This window comes from Brassica napus, chromosome C9 (assembly GCF_020379485.1).
Source record: "Brassica napus cultivar Da-Ae chromosome C9, Da-Ae, whole genome shotgun sequence".
Classification (NCBI taxonomy): Eukaryota; Viridiplantae; Streptophyta; class Magnoliopsida; order Brassicales; family Brassicaceae; genus Brassica; species Brassica napus.
The window spans coordinates 29,463,538-29,487,049 of record NC_063452.1 but is presented as its reverse complement, the minus strand read 5'-3'; the positions used below and the strand labels follow the sequence as shown (position 1 = coordinate 29,487,049).

Here is a 23,512-nt window from a genome sequence, read left to right as displayed (position 1 = left end):
AGTCTGTTTATAAAATATGTATTAAAAAAAATCTACCGTTAAAGTGGTGTCAGACTTTCTTAGAAACGTAAGATTTGTTTCCACGGCAGGGTTAATTATCCAATTTGAATAGAAAAAGAATTTTAAGAATATGACTGTCGATTGAGGTAACAGATTTGTTATAAATGATATGTTTTTGTGGTCAACTTATTTTATTATGTTCGATTTATTTTCTTACGGCAGATTTATATATTTGACTTAAAATTGTTAGTAGACTTTTTGTTTATGTGGTGGCAGACTTTTTAATTTATGTTATGGCAGATTTCTTAACGGAAATCTAGTGGTGGCAGACTTTTTAATTTATTTTATGGCAGATTTATTAAAGGAAATCTAGATTATGTAAACCAAACTTAATTTAATGTTCAATTTCGACCGGTTTACATTAATTTCGAATCTGGTTTATTTTTAGATTAATTAAAATTAGAATTAGGTAATTTTTTTGTAGTTGTCAACTTGTCATCATCTCTCTCATTTTTCTTTTCTTCCTTATCAAGTTATCCTTTTTCATGGTGATTTAATCACTTGTTGCAATCCTTATGTTTGGAGAAAGATGAACCCAACGATGTATCAAAGAAACAATGTTATTTACTGAGTTTGAGGTAAGGTAAGAGTCAGTACTCAAACTTAGTTATAAGGTTTCATGCCTCACCAATATCTGACTGGAGTGAGTGAAATTCTCTGGTTATGCTTCCATGAATTCAAGTCTGATATTTTCATCTAAACATACATACTAGCGGCTGCTAAGCTTAGATTGCACATAAGTTGTAGAAGAAGGCTTTGCTTATTTATTCAGAGTAAATTGTAAAGAACAATAACAAGGGAACCATATATATACACTAAAATGCTAACGATTTTAGCTTATGTTGGCTTCTTTACAAGGTATGTACTAAATGATACTACAAGTTAATAAATAATGTAATAAATACATGTATACTTAAGAAATATTGGGGACCATATCTTTTAATAGCTCCATATCCATTGAAAAGTACTCCACTTTCATCAGTCACATCTTAATGATGAGGCTTCATCTTATAAGGTGTGTGTTAACCAACAACGGTGACTTTTTAGAGCCTGCTACAGTTCTAGTTGAATCCTCTTTTTCTTTTCCCCAAATCACAATGTATAATCCAAAGCTTAAAATCGCTGATCCAATGACACTACACACAACACATATATGACGAGATTTTATATAACCATTTATAGAGATGCATATGAGGAACTATTGAGGTTAAGTGTGAGTTGTGATGGATTAGATTACAAGTAAGCGTATCCTCAAGTACATGGACGAGATTACAGATAAGGTAAAAAAATTTTTGATATCTGATCACACTCTGAATGCTAAAATTGAACTTACATCAAAATTCCATGACAGAGTTTCGTTTCTCTCAAACATGTCTATTGCATCCTCAAGCTTAGGCAAAGGTTTTGAAGGATCTCCATGTTCGTCACTGCAGTATATCCCACAACGTTAGACTCAAACAGAAAACATAAAAGAAGGCGCTTCGAAGATCTATATAAAACCTGGTCCACGGAGCTGGCTTGTTATCACATCTAACAAAAAGGTAACAATAGACCTTAAAAGAACCCTATGAAAAACAGAAGAATAGGTCATGAAAATAATCACCCTCTCTGCACAGACATAACTGGTGAAAAATATTATTAAGCTGTATGCATACCTGCACTCCAACTTTTAGCCAGCACTTCTCAATCCTATAAACACCGTCATATCTCACTCCTGCCTCAGGGGCATATGCGGATCTTTTTCTTTGTAAAACCTGTATATGAAATATAAAAAGTTGGAATCACTTCTGGTCAGCGTTTATCAAGTGAACATTCAGTTATCTCGAAAGATAACTGTACAAGGTTTAACTCAACGTTTGGACAACCACCTTTTCTTATTCCCTTCATATAGCACTGGCGCACAGAAAAGCATTCCATAATTTTACCGTAGGAAAGCTAAAGAACTGAGAATGTGAGTAAAGTGTTGAGGTGCTAGAAATTAGGGTTTTCAAAATCTAACATTCAATCAAACAATACATGTTAAGAACATGTAATAACAACTTAGAATTGCATAGATTCAGGACTTACACTTTCAATTATCTTCGATTTAAATCTGGATTTGTCAGAGGTGATCTCGGATTTAGGGTTCCTCTTGTATGACAGAGACGGCGGCGAGCTCGGGTGGAGGTGACGAAATGGAAGGCAGCTGTGACGGAGAAGTCGTCGGAGACAGAAGTGAAAAAAGGATCTGATTTGCTTTTGTCGTCTTCGGAGAACACGACCCACACTCTCTCGACGACGAAGTGAATTTTATTCTGGAAAATAATTAAACATTTCTCTATTAATAAATCTCAGTGGCAATTTTGTGAATAATAAAGGGCAGGAGGTGTTTTGGTATTTTTGTTTGCCTTATGATTTATTCTAGTAAATACAAAAGTTTATGAGTTATTCTATACATTACATGTTTAATTTGAGTTATTTTGAGTAATTTCTCTTACATATATGCCCTGTCCAAAAACACGCTCTAGGCGGACGTTTAATCGCCGCAAATCCGTTACACGGCCATCAACCGTGACGAGTTGACCATGTTCGGTCTATTACTCCGGCTGTGTAAAAATATTGCATAATAATAAATATTTATTATTTATATTTTAGTAAGATAGAAGTTTATTAAAGATATGATAAATAAAAAATATGTTAATGTATTTATACAAATCAGAAAAAAATTATCACCAAAATTTTAAATTGGATAAAATGAAGAAAAATAGTAGTTTATATAATTTTAAATTTGTAGTAATATTTGAAAAAGTTTTTTTTTATCTAGTTGTTAGTATTCCCCTTTAAAAAGGTATCACAACACGGTTTGAGTCCCATAATGAACATATTTATTTATTTATTTATTTTTCCAAAGATATATATATATATATATATATATATAAAAATACATATATCAAAACGACGTAGTCTTATCTTGTTAATGGTTGACTAACTTTTTTTTAGAGTCAATGTAGATTTATGCATGTTTTAAGAAGTTCATGCAGTTTTTCTTAAATTATAAAAAGTTGAGGTCGGTTTTGGCACTGACCATTTGTTCGGGTCCTATTTGGCACGACTGAGAGTATTGGGGTCAAAATTGGCACTCTTCCTCGTATATCAAAACAACGTTGTTTTATCTTGTTAACGATTGACTAACTTCTGTTAGAGTCAATGTATATTTAAGCACGTTTTAAGAATTTTGTGTAGTTTTTTCGAATTATAATTGAGTTGAAGTCGTATTTGGCACTGATCAATTATTCGGGTCGTATTTGGCACGACCTAAATTGTTGGGGTCGAAATTGACACTTTTCCCCTTCTTAAGGTCTAGGAAGATTACAAAATTATTTCATGCATCAAGCCTTGCTAAGGTCTATTTCACAAACAAGTTGGATGTTTCTGGCTAGAGAATGTTGATAGTAGAGATGATAGGAGGAGTGAACATAGAAGGAACTGATTTTTTTTTGTTTGAACAGACATAGAAGGAACTGATAACAACAAGTGCATTGCAAGTTTCTGAATTTGATTGTAATATTTTGATTTCTATACTTTTAGTATATAGTGATGTATGTTAAAAGGTTTAAAGAAATTGATTTGACTATGAGTATGACTGGTGTCCCCGCTACCACCTGCAAATGTAGCTTTTGCGGTTGGTAGCGGTTGTTGGCGTTTTGCAACAATCACTCAAACCGCTCCAAACCGCTTCAAACCTATCTAAACCTCATAAATTCAAAAGCTGGTTTCAGCTAGCGTTTGCGGTTGCGGACGGTTGCGGGAGGATAATTTATTTTTTTAATCAATATAAATACAAAAATAAAAATATTCAATAAAATTTTTAAATTGGAATTATAAAAATACTAAAATATATCTATTATATTTTAATTAATATTATAAAATTTTAAATAAAAATATTTTCTATGATTTTTAAAAAATTAAAATTATAAGTTTATATTTATTATACTATTATGATTTTTGATATTTTTATAATTATATAAAACATAAATATTGTTAATTTATTATCTAACCGCTGATGCATTTTAAGTATCCCGCAAACGCACCAATTTCTAACCGCAAAGTCAGTCGTACAAGTCTCTTAAAACCGCTAGAAACCGCAACCACCCGCATGTGCAAACTCCCGTAACCGTTGCGTTTGAACCAGTCAGGCCTATATATCACAAAATTGCATTTACTTTTTCATTCACATATCTAAAAACACTATATGGTTAATCATGGTTGAAATGAAGCAACAGAAGGATGAGTGACATATAAGTGATTCATGGAACCGCGCAAACGAAGATTACATGGTCAGCAAACAAATATTTTAAACTACTAATAAAATTAACACTACTGACCATCGAACATGGTGGACCCACATGCCTAGGTAGATCGTGTTGTAGGGAAACGGGAGGGGCGAACATGAGCATTACACAATTATATTATATCTGGTTAGTCGTCTCGGTTCTTACCCCAGAAGCAGTTAGAAACATATAAGATGTGTAATGACATTGCGCTTTATGAATGTGGGCAACTGTAAAATCTAAATATCTATTGTGTAATAATGTATCTTGGAAGACTTAAAAGATTTGGTTCAGTCAAATATCTAGAAAGAACTTCATAATTAAACAAACTTGAATTGAAATAGTTGAAATATGGTGTGATGACCAATCGAAAAGTAATTCACGGTATCAAAACCAGAACAAAGTAAACAACTACGTTGTCTTTAGAAAGTCAGTAAATAAGCGTTCGCGGCAATCTGGACAAAATGGGCCCATGGGCCTAGAGAAAGAGCGGGCACACATGAAGGGCAAACAAAGGCATTACAACTTACAAGCTATACATTGATGCTGAGAAAGGAGAGAATGAAATGATTATCATGAATAAAATCAGCGGCGAAGAAGGGATAGCAGATAAGACGAAATTGGTGGATTTGTGGTGTATTCAGTCTCCCACATTTAATCGACCGCTAGTTTTTTTTTTTTTTTTTTTATGAAATTTTGAATTTATTGATCATCATTGGGAAGAATTTACAAAGAATGATTTCCTAAAAGAATGAGGAACTATATAACTAAAAATCTAAATTGAGTGAAACTCCTTTCCTACCCAAAAGCCTCAAACCACCTTCTCATGAGCCCTTCAAGTCTATGATGTCCCTTATAACCCAGCGATGCGATCCGATTCTTGACAACCTTGCTTATCATACATATCAACTGAACAGTTCCCTTAAATCCCTGTTGGTGCCGTCGGAGGTTTCTCTCCCGCCAAACATGATAAACAACCACTTGAAACAGAAGGCGAATGAGAATCTGGTCCATTAATGTATATGCTTCTCCACACACTACCTGGAGCATGTCTGACCAATCTGGGTTAATTCTTCTTCCTAACAGCCTGCTTGCAACTCTGTCCCAAATTGTATAAGAAAAAGGACATGCGAAGAATAAATGATCTCGAGTTTCGTCCCTCTCTCCACATAGAACACATCCTTGCGTGATCCCCCATTGCCTCATTCGATCTCCAGTTGAGAGCCTGTTCTGTATTGCAAGCCACACAATAAAAGTGCATCTAGGAATTCCTTGTTTAAACCACACCCCATTACTCCAGTTTACTGCTTCTTTCTTACATCGAATTTGTTCCCAAGTTCGAGCAGAAGAGAATTAGTTCTTATAATCATCAATATCATGCTTCCAAAGATACTTATCGTCTTCCATCTGCGGGTCAGGGACTGGTGTAGCTTGAATTTTGGCATGAAGCTCCTGGAAGCGACGACTTCTATGGCCCCTTATACTCCAATGATTTTGGCTAACAGCATCACACACCCTTGCACTGCGGGTAATCCCCAAATAACGAGTGCCAGTCGCTCCCGTTACATCAATAAGCCTGCCAATCTTCAGCCTATCATCATGCCAGAAGAAAGCTCTGGCCCCATTACCAACTTCCACCCTGATGAACTGAAATGCCAATGAGCGCATCTTAAGAAGCTTCCTTCACATCCATGAACCCGCTGAGTCGTCACGCACATCCCAGAAAGAGCTATGTCGCAGGAGATAATGCCGAGTCCATGAAACCCACAAAGAGTCTGTCATATTAAACATAAGCCAGATCAAGCTGAGAGAAAACACCCTGACTGAATCTCTGAGTCTCCTAATCCCTAGTCCTTCCTCTGACTTAGGATAACACAAATCCTCCCAGCAGACTTTAGCCTTGTGGGTCTGGTTCGGATCACCCGACCATAAAAAAGCACTACAGAGGCTCTCAATTTTATCTAGACAAGTCATTGGCAAGATAAAAGCTTGGCTTCAGAAATTAACTATGCTAGATATAACTGATTTTATAAGTTGCAGACGCCCAGCATAAGACAAGCTTTTGTTGGTCCATGAGAGCATCCTTGTTCGTATTTTGTCAATCAATGGCTCATAGTCCTCCTTAGAGAGAGCTTTAGTGGTCAGCGGCAGCCCCAAATATCTGATCGGAAGCTGTCCGACCGCGATGTTTATACACTCTGCCTTCTCACATACTTGCGCTATACCAGTACCAGAAGCATAGAGAGATGATTTGGCTGCATTTATGTGGAGACCCGACATTTTTGCAAACTCATCCATGGTCTGCATTACTCCTCTAAGTGAACGAGCAGTGCCATCTGTGAACACTAGCAGATCATCTGCGAAGCTCAGATGAGTAAGCTGAACTGCTTGGCATTGCGGATGAAACCCAAAACACCCTCTAGTGCTGCCTTGTTTAGCATCTTAGACAGCACATTATTTAATATGACATAGAGATATGGTGACAAGGAGCATCCTTGTCGTATACCTCTGGCGCTGGAGAAGAAACCCTCTAAGTTGCCATTAACCGACACTGAGAACGACGCAGTAGAGATGCAGACCCGTATCCAATTAATAAAAAGCACAGGAAGCCCCATTGCTCTCAGCACTGAAGTGATGAACGGCCATCTCACTGTGTCGAAGGCTTTAGAGATATCAAATTTGACAGTGCACCTATCTGTGTTTGTCTTCTTATGATACCCATTAACAAGCTCGGATGCTAACAAGACATTTTCCAGCAAGAGCCGGCCTTTGATGAAGGCAAATTGATTGGGCTCTATGGCGCAGGGAAGAATAGTCTTCAGTCTCGAAGCCAGAATCTTTGATATAACCTTATACAAGAAGTTACAACAAGCAATAGGTCGATATTCTTTCATTGTCTCAGCTGATTCCGTCTTAGGGATGAGGGAGAGGATGGTTGCATTGACACCATTGGGCAGAAAACCAAAGAGGAAGAAAGACTGTACAGCCACTATGCAGTCCTTTCCAATGATAGGCCATGCTGCTACATAGAATTCCTTCGTGTAGCCATCTGGGCCCGAGACCTTGTCATTAGGCAAAGAACGTATTGCTGCAAGAATCTCCTCACCTGTTACAGGAGCTACAAGCCGACCTGCCTCTCCCAAAGAACATCGATAGGTAAGTAGTTCCTGTACAGTATCAAGAGGAATCTCTTCAACTTCTGATTCCTGCGTCTGAAGTAACCTCTGAAAGTGCTGCACTGCCTCTCGAGCAATATCTGCACTAGCCGTGAGTTCATGTCCATTCTGATCCTTAAGCATTCTGATGGTGTTCCGAGACAGACGAGACTGCACTGAAAGATGAAAGAAAGCGGTGTTTAGATCCCCTGCATGAAGCCACCTGATGCAAGATTTCTGTCTATAAAACTTCTCTTCAATTCCATCTATCCGAGGCTACTGATGCTGCTGCAAACGTGAGGGGATTAGGATCCAAGAGAACCTGATTCTGACATTCACACCTGACCTCATATGCTTCGTTAGTACGATTCAGCAGGTCTCCATAATGCGTTTTATTCAGCAATCTCATCTCATATTTAAGTGCCTTGAGCTTCTTGTGAAAGAGTCCCAAAGACGCTCTAGAGTGATAGAGTTCCGATGTACTTTCCCAAAGGTTTGCAACTGTAGGCAAGAACTCTTCATGCTCCACAAGATAATTGAAGAACCGAAAAGGTTTTCTTACTTCTTCTGAATTCTCAGATAATCGAATTAAGCATCTAGCATGATCTGATATACCTCCAGCTTCAAATTGAGCGTAGGAGTGTGGGAAAACACGCAACCAATCACTATTAATCAGTGGTCGAGCTTTTTCCCAATGGGTTCTTCTTCCCGCTTATTCCACCAAGTGAATAAAGCTCCAACATAGGCCAAATCTGACAAAGCACAGTCGCTGACCAACCCCTGAAAATGCCTCATGCCGGTTTGATCAGGCAGATAATCTTGAGCCCTTGAATGCTCTCTTGAGGATAGAGTAACATTATAGTCTCCAAGTAGTATCCAGGGCAGGTTGAGCTGCTGATAAGCTGCATGTGTACTCCGAAGATCCTCCCAGAACTGACGCCTTTCACTTTCAAAGTTAGATGCATAAATGGCTGAGCAGATGAAATGCTCCTCCGTTTCTGGGACGTGTATTGCACACGCTATGACTTGAGAACTCATATGAAGAAGAGAGACCTGAACTTTGTCGGACCAACAGAACCAAATTTTCCCAAGCCGATGATGATCATAATTTGTGATTGAATTCCACCCCGGGAGTGCCGCTTTCATGCATTTACTATGATTCTCTTGTTTTACTCTGGTCTCCACTAAACACCCGAAAATTGGTTTCCCCTTAAGGATCCATCGATGAACTGCTAAATGCTTGCGTGACATATTGAAGCCACGCATTTTCCATGAAAAAAAAGACGTCATAACTTCCTAACAGAAGTTTTTTTCCTCCTGTATGCATCTTCCATCAGTTTCAGATCTTTGGCTAGCACTGGCTTCCTTCGTAGATTCTTAGTTCCATTAATCTGCGAATTCTTACCTCCCTTCTTAGAGCCTCGACATTCTTCCGCCTTAATATCCCCCATCATGAGCTCCCCCTCTTCTAACTCTTCTATCTCAAATTCCTCATCCTCGGAGACCGAGAGAACATTAAAACGAGATGGTGAAACAATGGCTTCACCAGCCCCATCCGCCTCTCTTTGGCTTGGGGGACCATTATCTACCAGTGACCACTTTTGATGTTCTTCCCCCTCAAACACAAAACCTTCTGCACTTCCTTCCACAACTATTTGCATATCTGAGCTTGCACCCGCATCAGCTACCTTACTCGCTCCCTCCTTATCCAAACTAACCCGATGACTCGAAGAAGCCACCTCTGCTAAAGATTTGTGAACTGCAAATTCTTCAAGCTCCTGCAACAAAGCACCCACAACATTGCGTTCTACCGTCTTCTCAGACACCACTACTACTTCTTTACCTTTCCCAGACACTGGCCTCAGAATTTTGACTTTCTGAGAAGTGCAAACAGAGCCCAAATGCCCCCAATCCTGACACACATTACAACGCGGAGGCAACCAAGGATAGCTAACTCTCACAGAAACATTCTCCCCATTAGCATCTTGGAACTCAATCCTTTCAACCAACGGTTTGTTCAGATCAACTTCCGTGAGGATCCTTGCAACATCCAACCTAACACATCTCTCCGTTGAAGGATGCAACTTCACAAACTTTCCAACTCCGCGAGCAAGACATTTCAATCCTTTAGCTGAAAACAAATGACTAGGAACTTGTTTCAGGTCAATCCACATCGGCATAGATGACAGATCAGGCTTCAGGGTCGCTGTTTCCGGAGACCATTCATTGACTACCAAAGGCACATCCGCAATGTGCCAGTACTTCCTTTGTAATACTCGACTTTTCGTCTGAGCATTCTCAATTCTGAACAGAACCGTGTTTTTCTCGATGAGCTGAACATCAATCTTCGGTCCTGTCTTTGAAGAAACCCAGATCCGATTAACAGAAGCGTGGATGGATCCTACATGAGGAGCATCCCCAATAAAGTACCCAACAACGTAGCTCTTCCATAGCGGGTTCGCATCTGACAGTATCTCCTGCGGGATGACCATCGATACGACCCCATTCTCTTCCGCCATCACAGGTATCTCAGATCCCCCACGATTGCCATTCCAAAGAGAAACGGGAGCACTCGGTGGGTCGCGAGTCCCTTCAGAAGATGACTCTATCACCCTCGCCCCCAGAGCTTTGGAACTGTCTTCGGGGCGATCTTCAGAATCCACCGTGTCCCCATCCTCCATTAGGGTTTTCGCCGTCGCCGTCGCACTTGCTGTCTCCATTCTCAATTAAAATTGGTTCGAGATCAATTGACCACTAGTTCACATAATAGTAGAGATGTAGGGAGACCTGGATGCTCTTGAGGTTTTGTCTATGCCTGTTTTGCAAATTTTATCAACGTCTTTTTCACGAATCTCCTTCGCTCCCTAAAAGATATTTCGGTTTACCTAAAAGTATGACATCACAATAAGAAATAATAGTTTGAGGTTCACCCATGAGTTTGTTATTTCATATTCTACATTTCTTTAAAAGAAAAAAATAATAAATATTTGCCAAGTTATATAATAATTTTAAAATAAAAATTTAAAATAAATAAAAAATAGTAGTAGTTGCAAAAAAAAAACGAATTTGTTAAAAATATTTCTAAAGCTGTCAGCAAAACACAAAATCCTAAACTTTAAATACTAAACCCTAAACTCTAAATCATAAATATTAAACTCTAAACTCTAAACTCTTGGGTAAACCCTAAACCCTTGGATAAATCTTAAAACCAAAATCATAAACACTAAATATTAAAAATGTTAAACACTTGGATAAATTGGATATTGTTTTGCCCCCTATAGATGTAGAAAATCTTGAAGTTATGAAATTTTATTTGTAATGCACCTATCCCCTTCAGGTTTGTTGAGAAAGTTGACCAAACTTTAGGTTCTCCAGTCATGGCAATTAAGTCATTGCAGTTTGTCCTAAAACTTGGACATGTAGAAAGCATGTTTTTCATTGTCCAAGCAAGTGCTTCGAGCTCCGAGTTCAATGAAAACTCTTTTTTTTATGTGATTTGGCGGTTATTGTGATTTTGGCGGAAAAAGTAGTTTTGCGATTTTGATAAAAATACATTTTTTTTGGTTTTGCGTGACTTTTAGTTTTGGCGAGAAAATATGTTTTTGGAGTTATGGTCGAAAATGTGAGTTTTTGGTTTTAGCATTTGCAGTTTCAGCGGAAAATGTGGTTTTGTATGTTTTGAAAAATATATCATAATTATTTTTGTCAAAAACTTATTCCAGATATTTTATTTACATAAGGGTAAAACTGTCTTTTGTAATATTGGTTGAGTTCATCTCCATCCATATACACCAATTAGTGTTATCTAGAAAGTTATCTAAATGAGTTTCGTTTTAGGCAAAAAATTTAAATTCATGAAATAGATCGTTTGAAAATTCTCATTTTAACACAAAACAAACCCATATAATGGATCAACTCATATTAACAAGCCCATACTCGAAAGCTTCGTCATGTTGTACTAGCATTATTTAAAAAAGGAAAATTTGTCAAAACACCACAGAAAATCAACTACATTGTCCCTATAGCATAAATCCTTTTTTGGTCGGATTTGGACATAGATGCCTCTGGCCAACTTCAAAAAACCATATCAATTATTTTAAGAGTCAGAAAAATATGAAAAATTATTCAAAATGTACATAAACATGAAACAATCATATGAAAAATAATTTGGCTGACTAAATATTAGGGTAACACAATTTCATATTTTGATCTTCGGATCGCAGAAAACAAAATCTACTAACTACGGATATGTAGATCGTAGTTTCGGTTAACTACATAGATATCTGACGCTTGAAGATGGTAAAGTCTACGGTTCCGTAATATGTCTACTACCGTAGAAAGAAAAGGTTACGGTTTTGCTTACGATCTGAACCCCGAAAGATTTCATGAACTAGGGTCTCCTATATAACTACTGTCCCGGAATCATAGAATCTGCCAATTACTAATCCTCTACCATGGTAATATTTCGTTATCTACTAAGATACTATAACCTATCTCTGTAGGATTATACATTCTGCCGTCGTATCTACCATCATATATCAAAGCTACGTGCAGCAAAATGCATGTTCTGCCAAATTCGAATTATTTTCAAAAATATTCCTTAAATCTCTCCAAAATCTGTTGAGAAATATTCTGTAAATCTTTAATTTTCTAAATTTTACGTGTTTCCTAAAGTTATGTTTTCTAAGAAATAACCGTGATCTCTCTTCTTCTTCTTCACAACTTCTTGATTAATTTTGAAACCACCCCAAAAATTTAAATCCCTTGTTGAAGAACATGCATATCTATGCCTCTTGTGGGGTGTGGAAATTTGATCCCTGTAAAGGATGGAGATTTGCTTTTGATAAGGAAAAAGGAGGAAGAGTACTTGCTGTGGAATTGACAAGTTCCTTTGAAGATCTAAGGACTACGGCTTTTGAGGATTTTGGCATTGACCAAAACGATGTCGAGCTTGAGTTAAGCTACTTACCTATGGAGTTAATCAGTACGATAGACTGTCCTCCAATTATCATTGGGAATGATCGGCAAGTCAAGAATTTTCTTACATATGTACGTGGAAAAGCTTCGTCAAGGTTGTGTGTGTCTATTTCACATGTCAATGCAAACAACGACAACATTGAGCTTGATAAGGAGCAATCTAACGCGTCTGGCAGAGAGCGACGTGAGCCTCCCTCCGTTTCACCTGGAGATGACATTGGTAGTTCTTCTCAATCAAGCAAGGATGGTGAAGACGAATGTAACTTGAACGCCTTGAAAGAAAATGAAGATGTTGACTTAAGTGGAAAAGAAGAGGATAGGGGAAAAAGTGTTCGGTTCTCTTTGAAGCATGTTGTGAAGACGGGTGAAACGTTTCAAAAAAAATCTAAGTTAAAAGCAGCATTGGAAATGTCAGCAATGAAGAATAACTTCGATTACAAAGTTGTGAATTCAGATAGAAAACTTTGGTACATCCGATGCGTGGACAATAAGTGTAGGTGGAGTGTTCGTGCTGAGGGGTTATCAGGATCTACATATTTTATCATAAAAAAATATGTGGCGGATCATACATGTGCTGCGTCAAATATGAATAATGGTGGTCGGACAGCTTCTGCAAAAACTATTGGGAGTCTAATAATGCATAGGTATGATGGTGTCAAAGAAGGTCCCAAAGCTAATGATATCATACAGATTATGAGAATGGAACATGGATGCGAGATATCGAAATCATTAGCGTGGGACGCTCGTGAGTATGCGATTAATCTGGTTAGAGGCATTCCCGAGCAGAGTTTTGGAAAAATTCTGAAATACTTGCACATGCTGAAAGAAGCTAATCCAGGAACACACACCTTTTACGAAACCGATGTTGATGGTAAATTCAGATTTCTCTTTCTTTCGTTTGGGCAATCAGTACGAGGATTTCATACATCCATGCGAAAAGTTCTTGTTGTTGATGGGACACTTTTGAAGAGCAAATACAAAGGAGTATTACTTGTTGCGACAGCTTTAGATGGAAACTCCAACTTGTATCCTATTGCATTTGCTGTTGTGGACTCGGAAAATGATCGTTCATGGAATTGGTTTTTCAGACAACTAAAGGTTGTTGTTCCGGCCGAGCGTGCTCTTGCGTTTGTGTCGGACAGAAATAACTCACTTTGTAAGGGGCTTGAGAATGTGTATCCTCTTTCTCAACATGGAATTTGTATTCACCATTTGTTAAATAATGTGGTCACACATTACAGAGGAAAAGGAGTGGTTGGATTGATTGCAAAAGCTTCTAAAGCTTATAGAGTTGTTGATTTTCAGAAGCGATTCGAAGCTGTGTGCAATATTAGTCCAGCTATTGGAGAATATTTAACAGATGCAGATGTTACAAAGTGGGCTCGCTGTCAGTTTCAAGGATACATGTATGACATCAGGACGACAAACCCGGCTGAGTCAATAAACTCTGCCTTGCGTTCACCAAGAGAGTATCCAGTCATTCCTTTGTTGGATAGCATTAGAGAAATGCTTACCCGTTGGTTCTTCGAACGACGCACACGAAGCAGGAAGCACACAATGCCATTAACTATTGCCATCAAGAAAAAGATAGATAGACGGATTAACAAGGGTAAAACGTTTCTTGTCCAGCCAGTTAACGAGCATCGTTTTTTGGTTCGTGGAGATACAATCGACTGCCTGGTTGATTTGGACAGAAGAACCTGCTCTTGTGGGAAATATGACATACTGAAAATCCCATGTAGACACGCAATCAAGGCTGGTTTAACAGTTGGTCGAGCCCCATCCTCACTAACGGATTTCATGTACACGACTTCCAATTGGAGAACAGCTTATGAAGAAACTATCAATCCAATAGGTGTTCCTGAGGATAGTTGGGTGGTTCCAGATACTATTCGGAATGCCAGTGTGCTAGCTCCTGAATCAAGAAGAGGAGCAGGAAGCACTACAAGAAAACACAGTTTTAGCAAGGAAATTTAACGAGGAAAACTATTCCTCGTGAAATTACGATGACTTGCGAGGAAATAAAGTTTCCTCGTAATGGCCTTGTAAAATACCGAGTAAAGCTTTTCCTCGTAGAATCGTCGTAAGTTGACGTGGTTTTTCCGAGAAAAATGTGTTTCGTCGCAAATTCATCGTAATTTTAGCATGATTTTTACGAGGAAATAACTTACGAGGAAAGAACGAGAAATCCACCAACTTAACACGTTTTTTTTGCCACCAACCTAATTTTTCGTCGTAAATTCCTAGCAAAATTCAACTACCAGATTCGAAAATTTTCTATATATATGGAGGTTTGAACATAATTTTAAGCACACCAACAAGAAAAAAAACGTGAAAAAAATGTCGGGCTTGGGAAATATTTTCGAGTTGCGGAGGTGGATGTATATGCATAGAGATGCTAACGGGAGAGTGACGAAAGAATATCTTGCTGGGTTGGAGCGTTTTATGCATCAAGCAGATTCTACACCGCTCGCCCAAGAAAGCGGTAAAATATTCTGTCCTTGTAGGAAATGTAACAATTCAAAGTTGGCAAATCGTGAAAATGTTTGGAAGCATTTAGTAAATAGAGGTTTCACGCCAAATTATTATATCTGGTTTCAACATGGAGAAGGTTATAGTTATGATCAGAATGAAGCTAGTAGTAGTAATAGCAACTTTCAAGAAGAACCGGTTGATCATCAATTGCATAATGCACATAGTTACCATCAGGAGGATCAGCCGATGGTAGATTATGATAGGGTTCATGATATGGTAACTGATGCATTCGTAGCTCATGATGATGAAGATGAAGAACCTAACATAGATTCAAAAAAGTTTTATGAAATGTTAGATGCGGCAAATCAACCACTTTACAGTGGTTGTAGAGAAGGTCTCTCTAAATTGTCATTGGCTGCTAGAATGATGAATATTAAAACTGATCACAATCTACCTGAAAGTTGCATGAACGAATGGGCAGATTTATTTAAAGAGTATTTGCCGGAAGACAATGAGTCTGCTGATTCTTATTATGAGATTCAGAAACTGGTTTATAGTCTTGGGTTGCCTTCGGAGATGATAGATGTTTGCATCGACAACTGCATGATCTACTGGGGAGATGATGAGAAGTTGGAAGAATGTCGATTCTGCAAGAAACCACGATTCAAGCCGCAAGGAAGGGGACGTAATAGGGTACCGTACCAAAGGATGTGGTACCTACCAATTACAGATAGATTGAAAAGATTGTACCAATCGGAGCAGACTGCTGGAAAGATGAGGTGGCATGCCGAGCATACTCAGACGGATGGTGAGATGACTCATCCATCAGATGCAAGAGCCTGGAAACATTTTAACAAAGTACATCCGAATTTCGCTAGCAATAGCCGGAATGTGTACCTCGGATTATGCACAGATGGATTTAGTCCATTTGGAATGTCAGGGAGACAATATTCATTGTGGCCTGTCTTTCTTACGCCATACAACCTGCCACCGGAGATGTGCATGCAACAGGAGTTTTTATTCTTGACCATATTAATACCCGGTCCGAAGCATCCAAAAAGGTCACTTGATGTTTTCCTACAACCACTGATAAAAGAGTTGAAGGATTTGTGGTCAACAGGGGTGAGGACGTATGACTGCTCAACGAAGAAGAATTTTACGATGCGAGCTATGCTTTTGTGGACCATAAGTGACTTTCCTGCCTATGGGATGTTGTCTGGATGGACTACACATGGGAGATTAGCTTGTCCATATTGTAATGGAACGACAGATGCATTTCAACTGAAGAATGGTAGAAAGACAAGTTGGTTCGATTGTCACCGTCGATTTCTTCCAGTTGGCCATCCGTACCGAAGAAACAAGAATTTGTTTAGGCACAAAAAGGTTGTGAGAGACACTCCTCCTCCATATCTAACTGGAGAACAAATTGAAGCGCAAATCGACTACTACGGAGCTAACGAAACAGTTCGCTGGGGTGGTAATTGGCATGTCCCTCGTAATATGCCTGATTCTTACGGTGTTCATCACAACTGGCACAAGAAGAGTATATTTTGGGAGTTACCATATTGGAAGGATCTTCTTCTGCGCCACAACCTTGATGTGATGCATATAGAGAAGAATTTCTTTGAGAACATCATGAATACAATATTGAATGTCCCAGGGAAGACAAAAGACAACATAAAATCGAGGTTGGACTTGCCGGATATTTGCTCAAGAAGTGAGTTACATATAAAAAGCAATGGCCAAGTTCCCGTTCCAATTTTTAGATTGTCTTCAGAAAAAAAGTCGGTTTTGTTCAATTGGGTGGCATCAGAAGTGAAGTTCCCTGATGGGTATGTTTCAAATCTTTCAAGATGTGTTGAAAAGGGTCAAAAGTTCTCCGGGATGAAGAGTCATGATTGTCATGTCTTTATGCAACGACTTCTGCCATTTGCATTTGCGGAGCTACTTGCAACAAACGTACATGAAGCACTTGCAGGTAGTTTACAATAGGACAATAATATTAAATTGGTTTAGTTTACAATAATAGTATTTGACTAACAATGTGTTTAATTGTTTTTGGAATAGGCATTGGAGCATTTTTCAGGGATTTGAGCACACGCACTCTTAAAGAAGAAGTCGTAGAACAGCTTCAGGAGAACATTCCTATCTTATTGTGCAACTTGGAGAAGATATTTCCTCCAGGCTTTTTTGACGTGATGGAGCATCTAGCTATCCACCTCCCATATGAGGCATTGCTTCGTGGACCGGTACATTACGGATGGATGTATCAGTACGAGCGAGCCATGAAATATTTGAAGGGAAAAGCAAAGAACCTCGCCAAAGTTGAAGGTTCTATAATTGCTGGAAGTTTGACAGAAGAAGTTTCTCACTTCACATCGTACTACTTTGCGTCAAAAGTACGTACCCGAAGAAGAGCTCCAAGAAGATATGATGATGGTGGCGTTGCGCCCACATATGCAGTTGTTGGTGTTCCAGAAATCTTTAGCCAGATTGGACGACTTGGTGGGAAATCAAAACAGGTTTGGTGGTCGAGTGAAGAAGACGCTCATAGTGCACACACCTATATTCTACTCAATTGCGAGGATCCATTGATGCGTTATTTTGAAAGGTAACTTAAATTGAGTATACATTATATAATTGAGAGAGATTAATTCATGTAAAATGTGAATTTACAGCATGTTTGTTTCACAAGTCAAAGAAACATTTCCTGGTATATCCACAAGTGACGTAGACAAAAGAAAAGATCAACACTTTGTTAAGTGGTTGAAGAATCAGGTATTAATCAAATACTTTTAAAATTTTCATACATGAATGATTTGTATTTCAACGTTCTTTTTATTTTTAAATAGGTTGATTATGACGACGATGCAGATTATCCTAAGTGGTTACACGAAGTAATTCAATCTCCACTTGTAAAGGTCACCACATCACAGATGTATTTCACACGAGGCTATACTTTTCACACATATGAGTATGGTAAACAGCGGGCAACCAGTAACTATGGAATTTGTGTGAAAGGAGAAACAGATTTCTACGGAATCTTGACGGAGATTATTGAAGTCGAATTCCCAGGGATATTGAAGCTAAAATGCGTCCTCTTCAAGTGTGAATGGTTCGACCCCGTCGTCAATAGAGGTGTTCGGTTGAACAAATTCGGTGTAGTAGATGTCAACGGTGGCCGGAGGTACAACAAATTCGAGCCCTTCATCTTAGCTTCACAAGCAGACCAAGTTAGCTTCCTTCCATACCCACGGATGAGAGAGTCGGGTATAAATTGGTTAGCCGTGATCAAAGTTACACCTCGAGGACGAATCATCGTAGGAGAAGAACCACCATTGCAAGAAGAACAAATAAATGAAGTTCATGAACCTGAACAAGAAATTGATGACATCCTTCTCATTGATCCGCATAATCACGAGTATGAAGATCTTACCGAAGATCCCACGGAGGAAGCTGTTGAAGACGAGTTTCATGTAAATGATGATGTTTCAAGTGATGACGAGAATGTCGATGAATCCGATTAATGTATTTCATATTTGTATGAGTTTGATTTATTATATATAATTAAAGATAATGGGAGTTTATTTATAAATAAGATATCGACATTAATTATAAGTAAAGGAATTGTGTTTTTATAATTTTCGGTTTGGATTAGAATGAATTGCTTGAGGTTAAAGGATAGAAGTGTTTGATATATGAAGTAGAAGATAAAGAAGATGTGGTTTGGGATTTGGGGTTTCGTTTTAGGGGTTTAGAGACAGTCGTCGTACTTTCCACGTTATCTCACGGGAATTTTACGACGATTAATAATACATTACCTCGCATATTCCACGGTAACAGTAAACGTCGTAAGAGCCTCGTAACTTACGTGGACTAAGCGACGATTTATAATTAAAAAAGCGGACCTCGCTTATTCCACGTAAGACCAAAACGTCGTAAGAGCCTCGTTAACTTACGTGGAATGAGCGAGGTTAGCTTTTTTATTTTACTTTTCGTCGTTAATTCGTCGGTAAATATAAACCCTAAACTAAAATGAAACCCAAATCCCTAAACCCCAAATGTGCAAACCCTAAAACTCCCCATCCTACTTCATATAAACTAAAAAAAAATTAATTTTCAATTTTATATAAACTTTAAAAAAAAAGAGAAGAAAGATATTGGAAACACATATGACGAGATACGTAAGTGTAGCCCACATAAATCTACATCATTTGTATTCAAATATCTTCTTCTCTTTTTTTTTTGTTTTTAAACCTTTCATATATGATTTGTAGCGTGTGTTTGATTTGTTGTGTGATACGTCAAATTCAAAATTTGTAAAATTGTTTTCCAACGTATTAAACCTTTCAAATTCAAAAAATATATATATTGAAGTTAAAGGGTTAGAAATATATGAAGTATTAGATAAGAAATATAAGAAAGATAGGGTTTGAGGTTTGGAGATAGGGTTTGAGGTTTGGGGTTTAAGATTTTAGGGGTTAGCAAAAAAAGCCTCGCTATTTGCACGTAAAATCGATGATAAAAACAAAAATCGTCGCAAGAACGATGTTAAATAAAACACGGGCCTCTGTATATCCTCGTTAATTTGCTTGGGCCTTGCGACGAAACGAAAGACGGGCCCACGTAAAATCGATGATAAAACAAAAATCATCGCAAGAACGACGTTAAAAAAAGACGGGCCTCTGTATATCCTCGTTAATTTGCTTGGGCCTTGCGACAAAACGAAAGACGGGCCTCTGTCTTTCCTCGTTATTTTGCGACGAATTTTCGACGAACACTAATCCTATATATAGGCGAAACCGCAGCCCTCTTCATTTCCTCTCTAATTCCTCTCTACAGCCTCTCCATTTCCTCTCAACATGGTAACTCTCTTTCCTCTCTAAGTAGTTTAGGGAATTTAGATTAGGTGGTTAGTTTAGGGAATTTAGTTTACGAAATTAGTTTACAAAATTTAGGTTTCCTCATTTTATTAATTACGTAGTTAATACTGTTCATAATTTTTTATTTACTCTTGATTTTAATTTAGAAATTTAAATTTTGCAGACTATTCGTAGACACCAGCGTAGTGCTCACTACTCGCAGATGTTCGGTCCACCGGGTAGTCGGTTAGACCCGCCTTCACTTCCCGGTTCTTCTTCAGCTCCCGGTTCTTCGGGTCAGCAGGAGACCGTCCCCGAGACTCAATCTTCTCAGAGAGTCTCGCCTTCTTCTACGGCATCGCCATCAGTTCCTCATGTGCCTCCTCCGGTAGCTCCTCCTCCGATGCCAGCTCCTCATGTGCCTCCTCAGATGCCCGCCCATCAGGTTCATGCTGATTTGATGGTGCCAGCGAGTTGTCCTTACTCTCAGTACACTGTTGAGGACATTCTCGGTTTGCCAGGCAGAGAAGGCTTACCGATCATAGACCCCGACCGACCTGAAGGAACACTTTGGTATGTATGTTACATTTATTTTTTAAAATTCATTTGTGACTTTAATAAATATTTAAAACTTTGAATTTGTTTTTTTTTCCAGGTTTGGGGTTGATAACTGCCTTGCAACAGAAGTAACCGAGACGATTAAAGGTTACTTCTCCATGGCACATCCCAACTGGAAATCCACTCCGATCTACATCAGAAGGACGTGGTTCAAGATTTACGCTGTAAGTTTTTACAATTTATTCCTGATTTATATTTTTTTAAATTTTATTTTTCTAAACTAATTATTAATATTTTTTTTTTTGCAGCAAAAATTTAATTGGTCCATGGGGGTCACTGAGAAGGTGCGGAAAGAGTTTATCGACAAGGCGAAGAAACGTTTGTTGGACACGGTCTCCAACTGGAAGGGTGACTGGATCGTGAAGGGCTATGAGCGGGGCAAACCCACAACCATCACCACGGACGTGTGGGATGGCCTCATCCGTTACTGGAGGGATCCTGATGCCATGAGAGTCGCCCAGTCTTGCTCCGCCTCCCGTAACTCGGTAGATGAGCACGGCCACAGGGCGATGCAACATAGTACGGGCCAAAAGCCACACGCCCGCGTCCGTTTGGAAATGGTACGTAATTTAAATATTTAACTTTTTGATTTTTAATATATATATATATATATATATATAATAAAAACTTTCTTAACTATTTTTAGGCCAAGGAGTTGGGACGTTTACCGACTCTTATGGAACTTTTCGATCGGACCCACAAGAACAAGGCGGGCGCATTTGTAGATGAGAAGTCTGAGAAGATCTACAATGATGTGGCAGCTCGTATTGACGAGCGTGAGACCCAGCTGGCGCAGGAGTCCGCCGACGGATCACCCGTCGTCTTATCCACAATAGAAGTGGATAGAATTTACGAGGAGGTAAATTTTATATAAATTTTTTATTAATTCCATTTTACTTTAAAATTTAAATTTTAATATATATTTTATTGTTTTTTAAGGTCGCTCCCAAGAAAAAGGGACGTGTGTTGGGGATTGGTTCCGTCAACGATGTTCCGAGAGCGACTTCCTCTTATGGCCAGAGACGGGATGATGAAGTCTCTCAGCTGCGCGACGTGTTGGAGACGACACAACATCAGCTGTCGTCGACACAAAACGAGTTGGCCTCGACAAAATCGTCGTTCACAGCTCGTATGACTGGTCTCGAGAACTTCTTGGACGTCATAGCGGCCACAAATCCGGAATGGGAGGCCATGTTCAGGACCATGAGACAACAAAACCCCATTCCAGGCGAGACATCCGTGCAAGTCAACGAGGAAGATCTCTCGAGAAGGAGCGAGGAATTCTACGACGCGGCAATGCAGCATTAGTTTTTTTTTTTGTTATTGTATTTTAAAATTCAAAACTTATTTATATATTATATAATTTCATTTTAATTCGGCCAAAAAAAAATTTTCTATTCGATTTAATTTCAATTAAAATTTTATTAATAAATTAAATAAATATAATTTTTATTTATAAATTCAGTAAAGAAAACAAAGTAATTGCGTCGCTAATTCCCGATGTATTAACGAGGAAAATTAACGACGAAATATCGAGGAAAATTAACGAGGATTTTACGTGGATTTAGTTACGATTCTATTACGACGAATTGTTTTCGTGTTCCTTACGTTGTTATTACGACGAATTTATTTAGAGGTTTTTGCGGGTCTTTTACGACGAATCATTTACGAGTTTCTTACGAGGAAGCACAACGACCGCGTTACGTGGAAACCCCACGTGGTCTTTACGACGAAAACTTAATTCTTCTTTACGAGCAAAATATAACCTCGCTAATTAACGAGGAAATGGCGACGAATCTTCTCTTACGACAATCATATAACGACGAAACGCCTTTCATCGCCATTTCCTCGTAAGTCTTCTTTTCCGAGGAAATAACGACGATTTTGGCCGTCGTTAAATTTGTGTTTTCTTGTAGTGAAGGAGAAGAAAACGCAGGTATGAGACTGTTGAAGACAAGCTCCGTTCGTCGCAAGGAGCTCAAGAAAAAAAGAGGCGCAGGTGCAGTCGATGTGGCGAAGAGAATCATAACAGGGCTACGTGTGACAGAGCTATTTAGACATGTCTTTGTTTTCGATTTTCTTGTTTTTCATTTTGGTGTTGGTTACTTGATTTTCTTGGTTTTCTTGCTTTTGGATTTTTTTGTTTCTTGTTCTTGGATATGGTTTACTTCATTTTATGCAATCATTCCTTAGTTTTCTGCAATGTTATATATTTGACAATAAGTTGTAAACTGAAGCTGATCAATATGTTTCTCTGAAACTTTTACTCTTTAAAAAACATGAAATAGACTGTGAACTGAAGCTGCTTATAAAGCCAATGACTGTAAACAAGAATCCATAGAGTGTATATTAGTCAAAATAATGAAAAACAATACTGCAAACTTAATAGATTCTGAAGAAAATCAAACTCAGACAACAAGCAACCGACAACTAGAACTTGCTCAGACACTAAGAGAAGTCCATATTCCTACGATTGCTCCTACAACTACCATAGCCACTGTTGCTATCTTTAGCTTATGTTTCATCTCGTGTGCAACTCTAGCAATCTCCAAGTCTCCCTTCTCTTTAAGCTTTTCGGACATCTGATGTTCAACTCTAGCCATCTCGGACTTCACCTTTTCCATAACCCTTTCTTCAAACTTCGTAATCACTTGAGCAACCCTCTCATGTTTCACATCCACCTTCCGAATCTCCTCAATCAAAGCTTCATCAATCCATTTAAATAGATGATTCTCAATTTTTCTCTAGCGCAAAAGAAACAAAATTCAGTCAGTATTGTATTATGAACTGTAAATCTAAGTGATATAGTATGGTTTAATCTGCAACACGAAATCAAAACAGGGACTTACATCTCTGGCGATTTCGCATCGGTAGAATCGTCGATACCTATTCTCCACCGTCGATGAACCAAACGTGGTTATGCCCTCGCCACACCAACATCTTGTAGGCACACCATGAGTAGAGATTCGAGGAAAACGAGTAGAAGATGTTGACGAACTGGTCATTGCGATTTTGTTGCTAGATTCACAGATAAAGAACCCTAATCCCCTTTTAT

At 38.5% G+C, this 23,512-nt stretch overlaps 2 protein-coding genes across 2 annotated transcripts; one reads left to right on the top strand and one right to left on the bottom strand.

The window, feature by feature from the left end:
* Nucleotides 1-12,301: 12,301 nt before the first annotated feature.
* On the top strand, nucleotides 12,302-22,798 carry LOC106358378. Its single transcript, XM_048767828.1, has 2 exons — nucleotides 12,302-14,405; nucleotides 22,746-22,798. The coding sequence occupies exons 1-2, from the start codon at nucleotides 12,302-12,304 to the stop codon at nucleotides 22,796-22,798; spliced, it is 2,157 nt and encodes a 718-aa protein (XP_048623785.1).
* A 100-nt stretch (nucleotides 22,799-22,898) lies between these two features.
* LOC125592577 (uncharacterized protein At4g04775-like) lies at nucleotides 22,899-23,462 on the bottom strand. Its single transcript, XM_048767827.1, has 2 exons — nucleotides 23,307-23,462; nucleotides 22,899-23,201 (listed from the first exon to the last, which is right to left on the bottom strand). The coding sequence occupies exons 1-2, from the start codon at nucleotides 23,460-23,462 to the stop codon at nucleotides 22,899-22,901; spliced, it is 459 nt and encodes a 152-aa protein (XP_048623784.1).
* Between the last annotated feature and the right edge of the window lie 50 nt (nucleotides 23,463-23,512).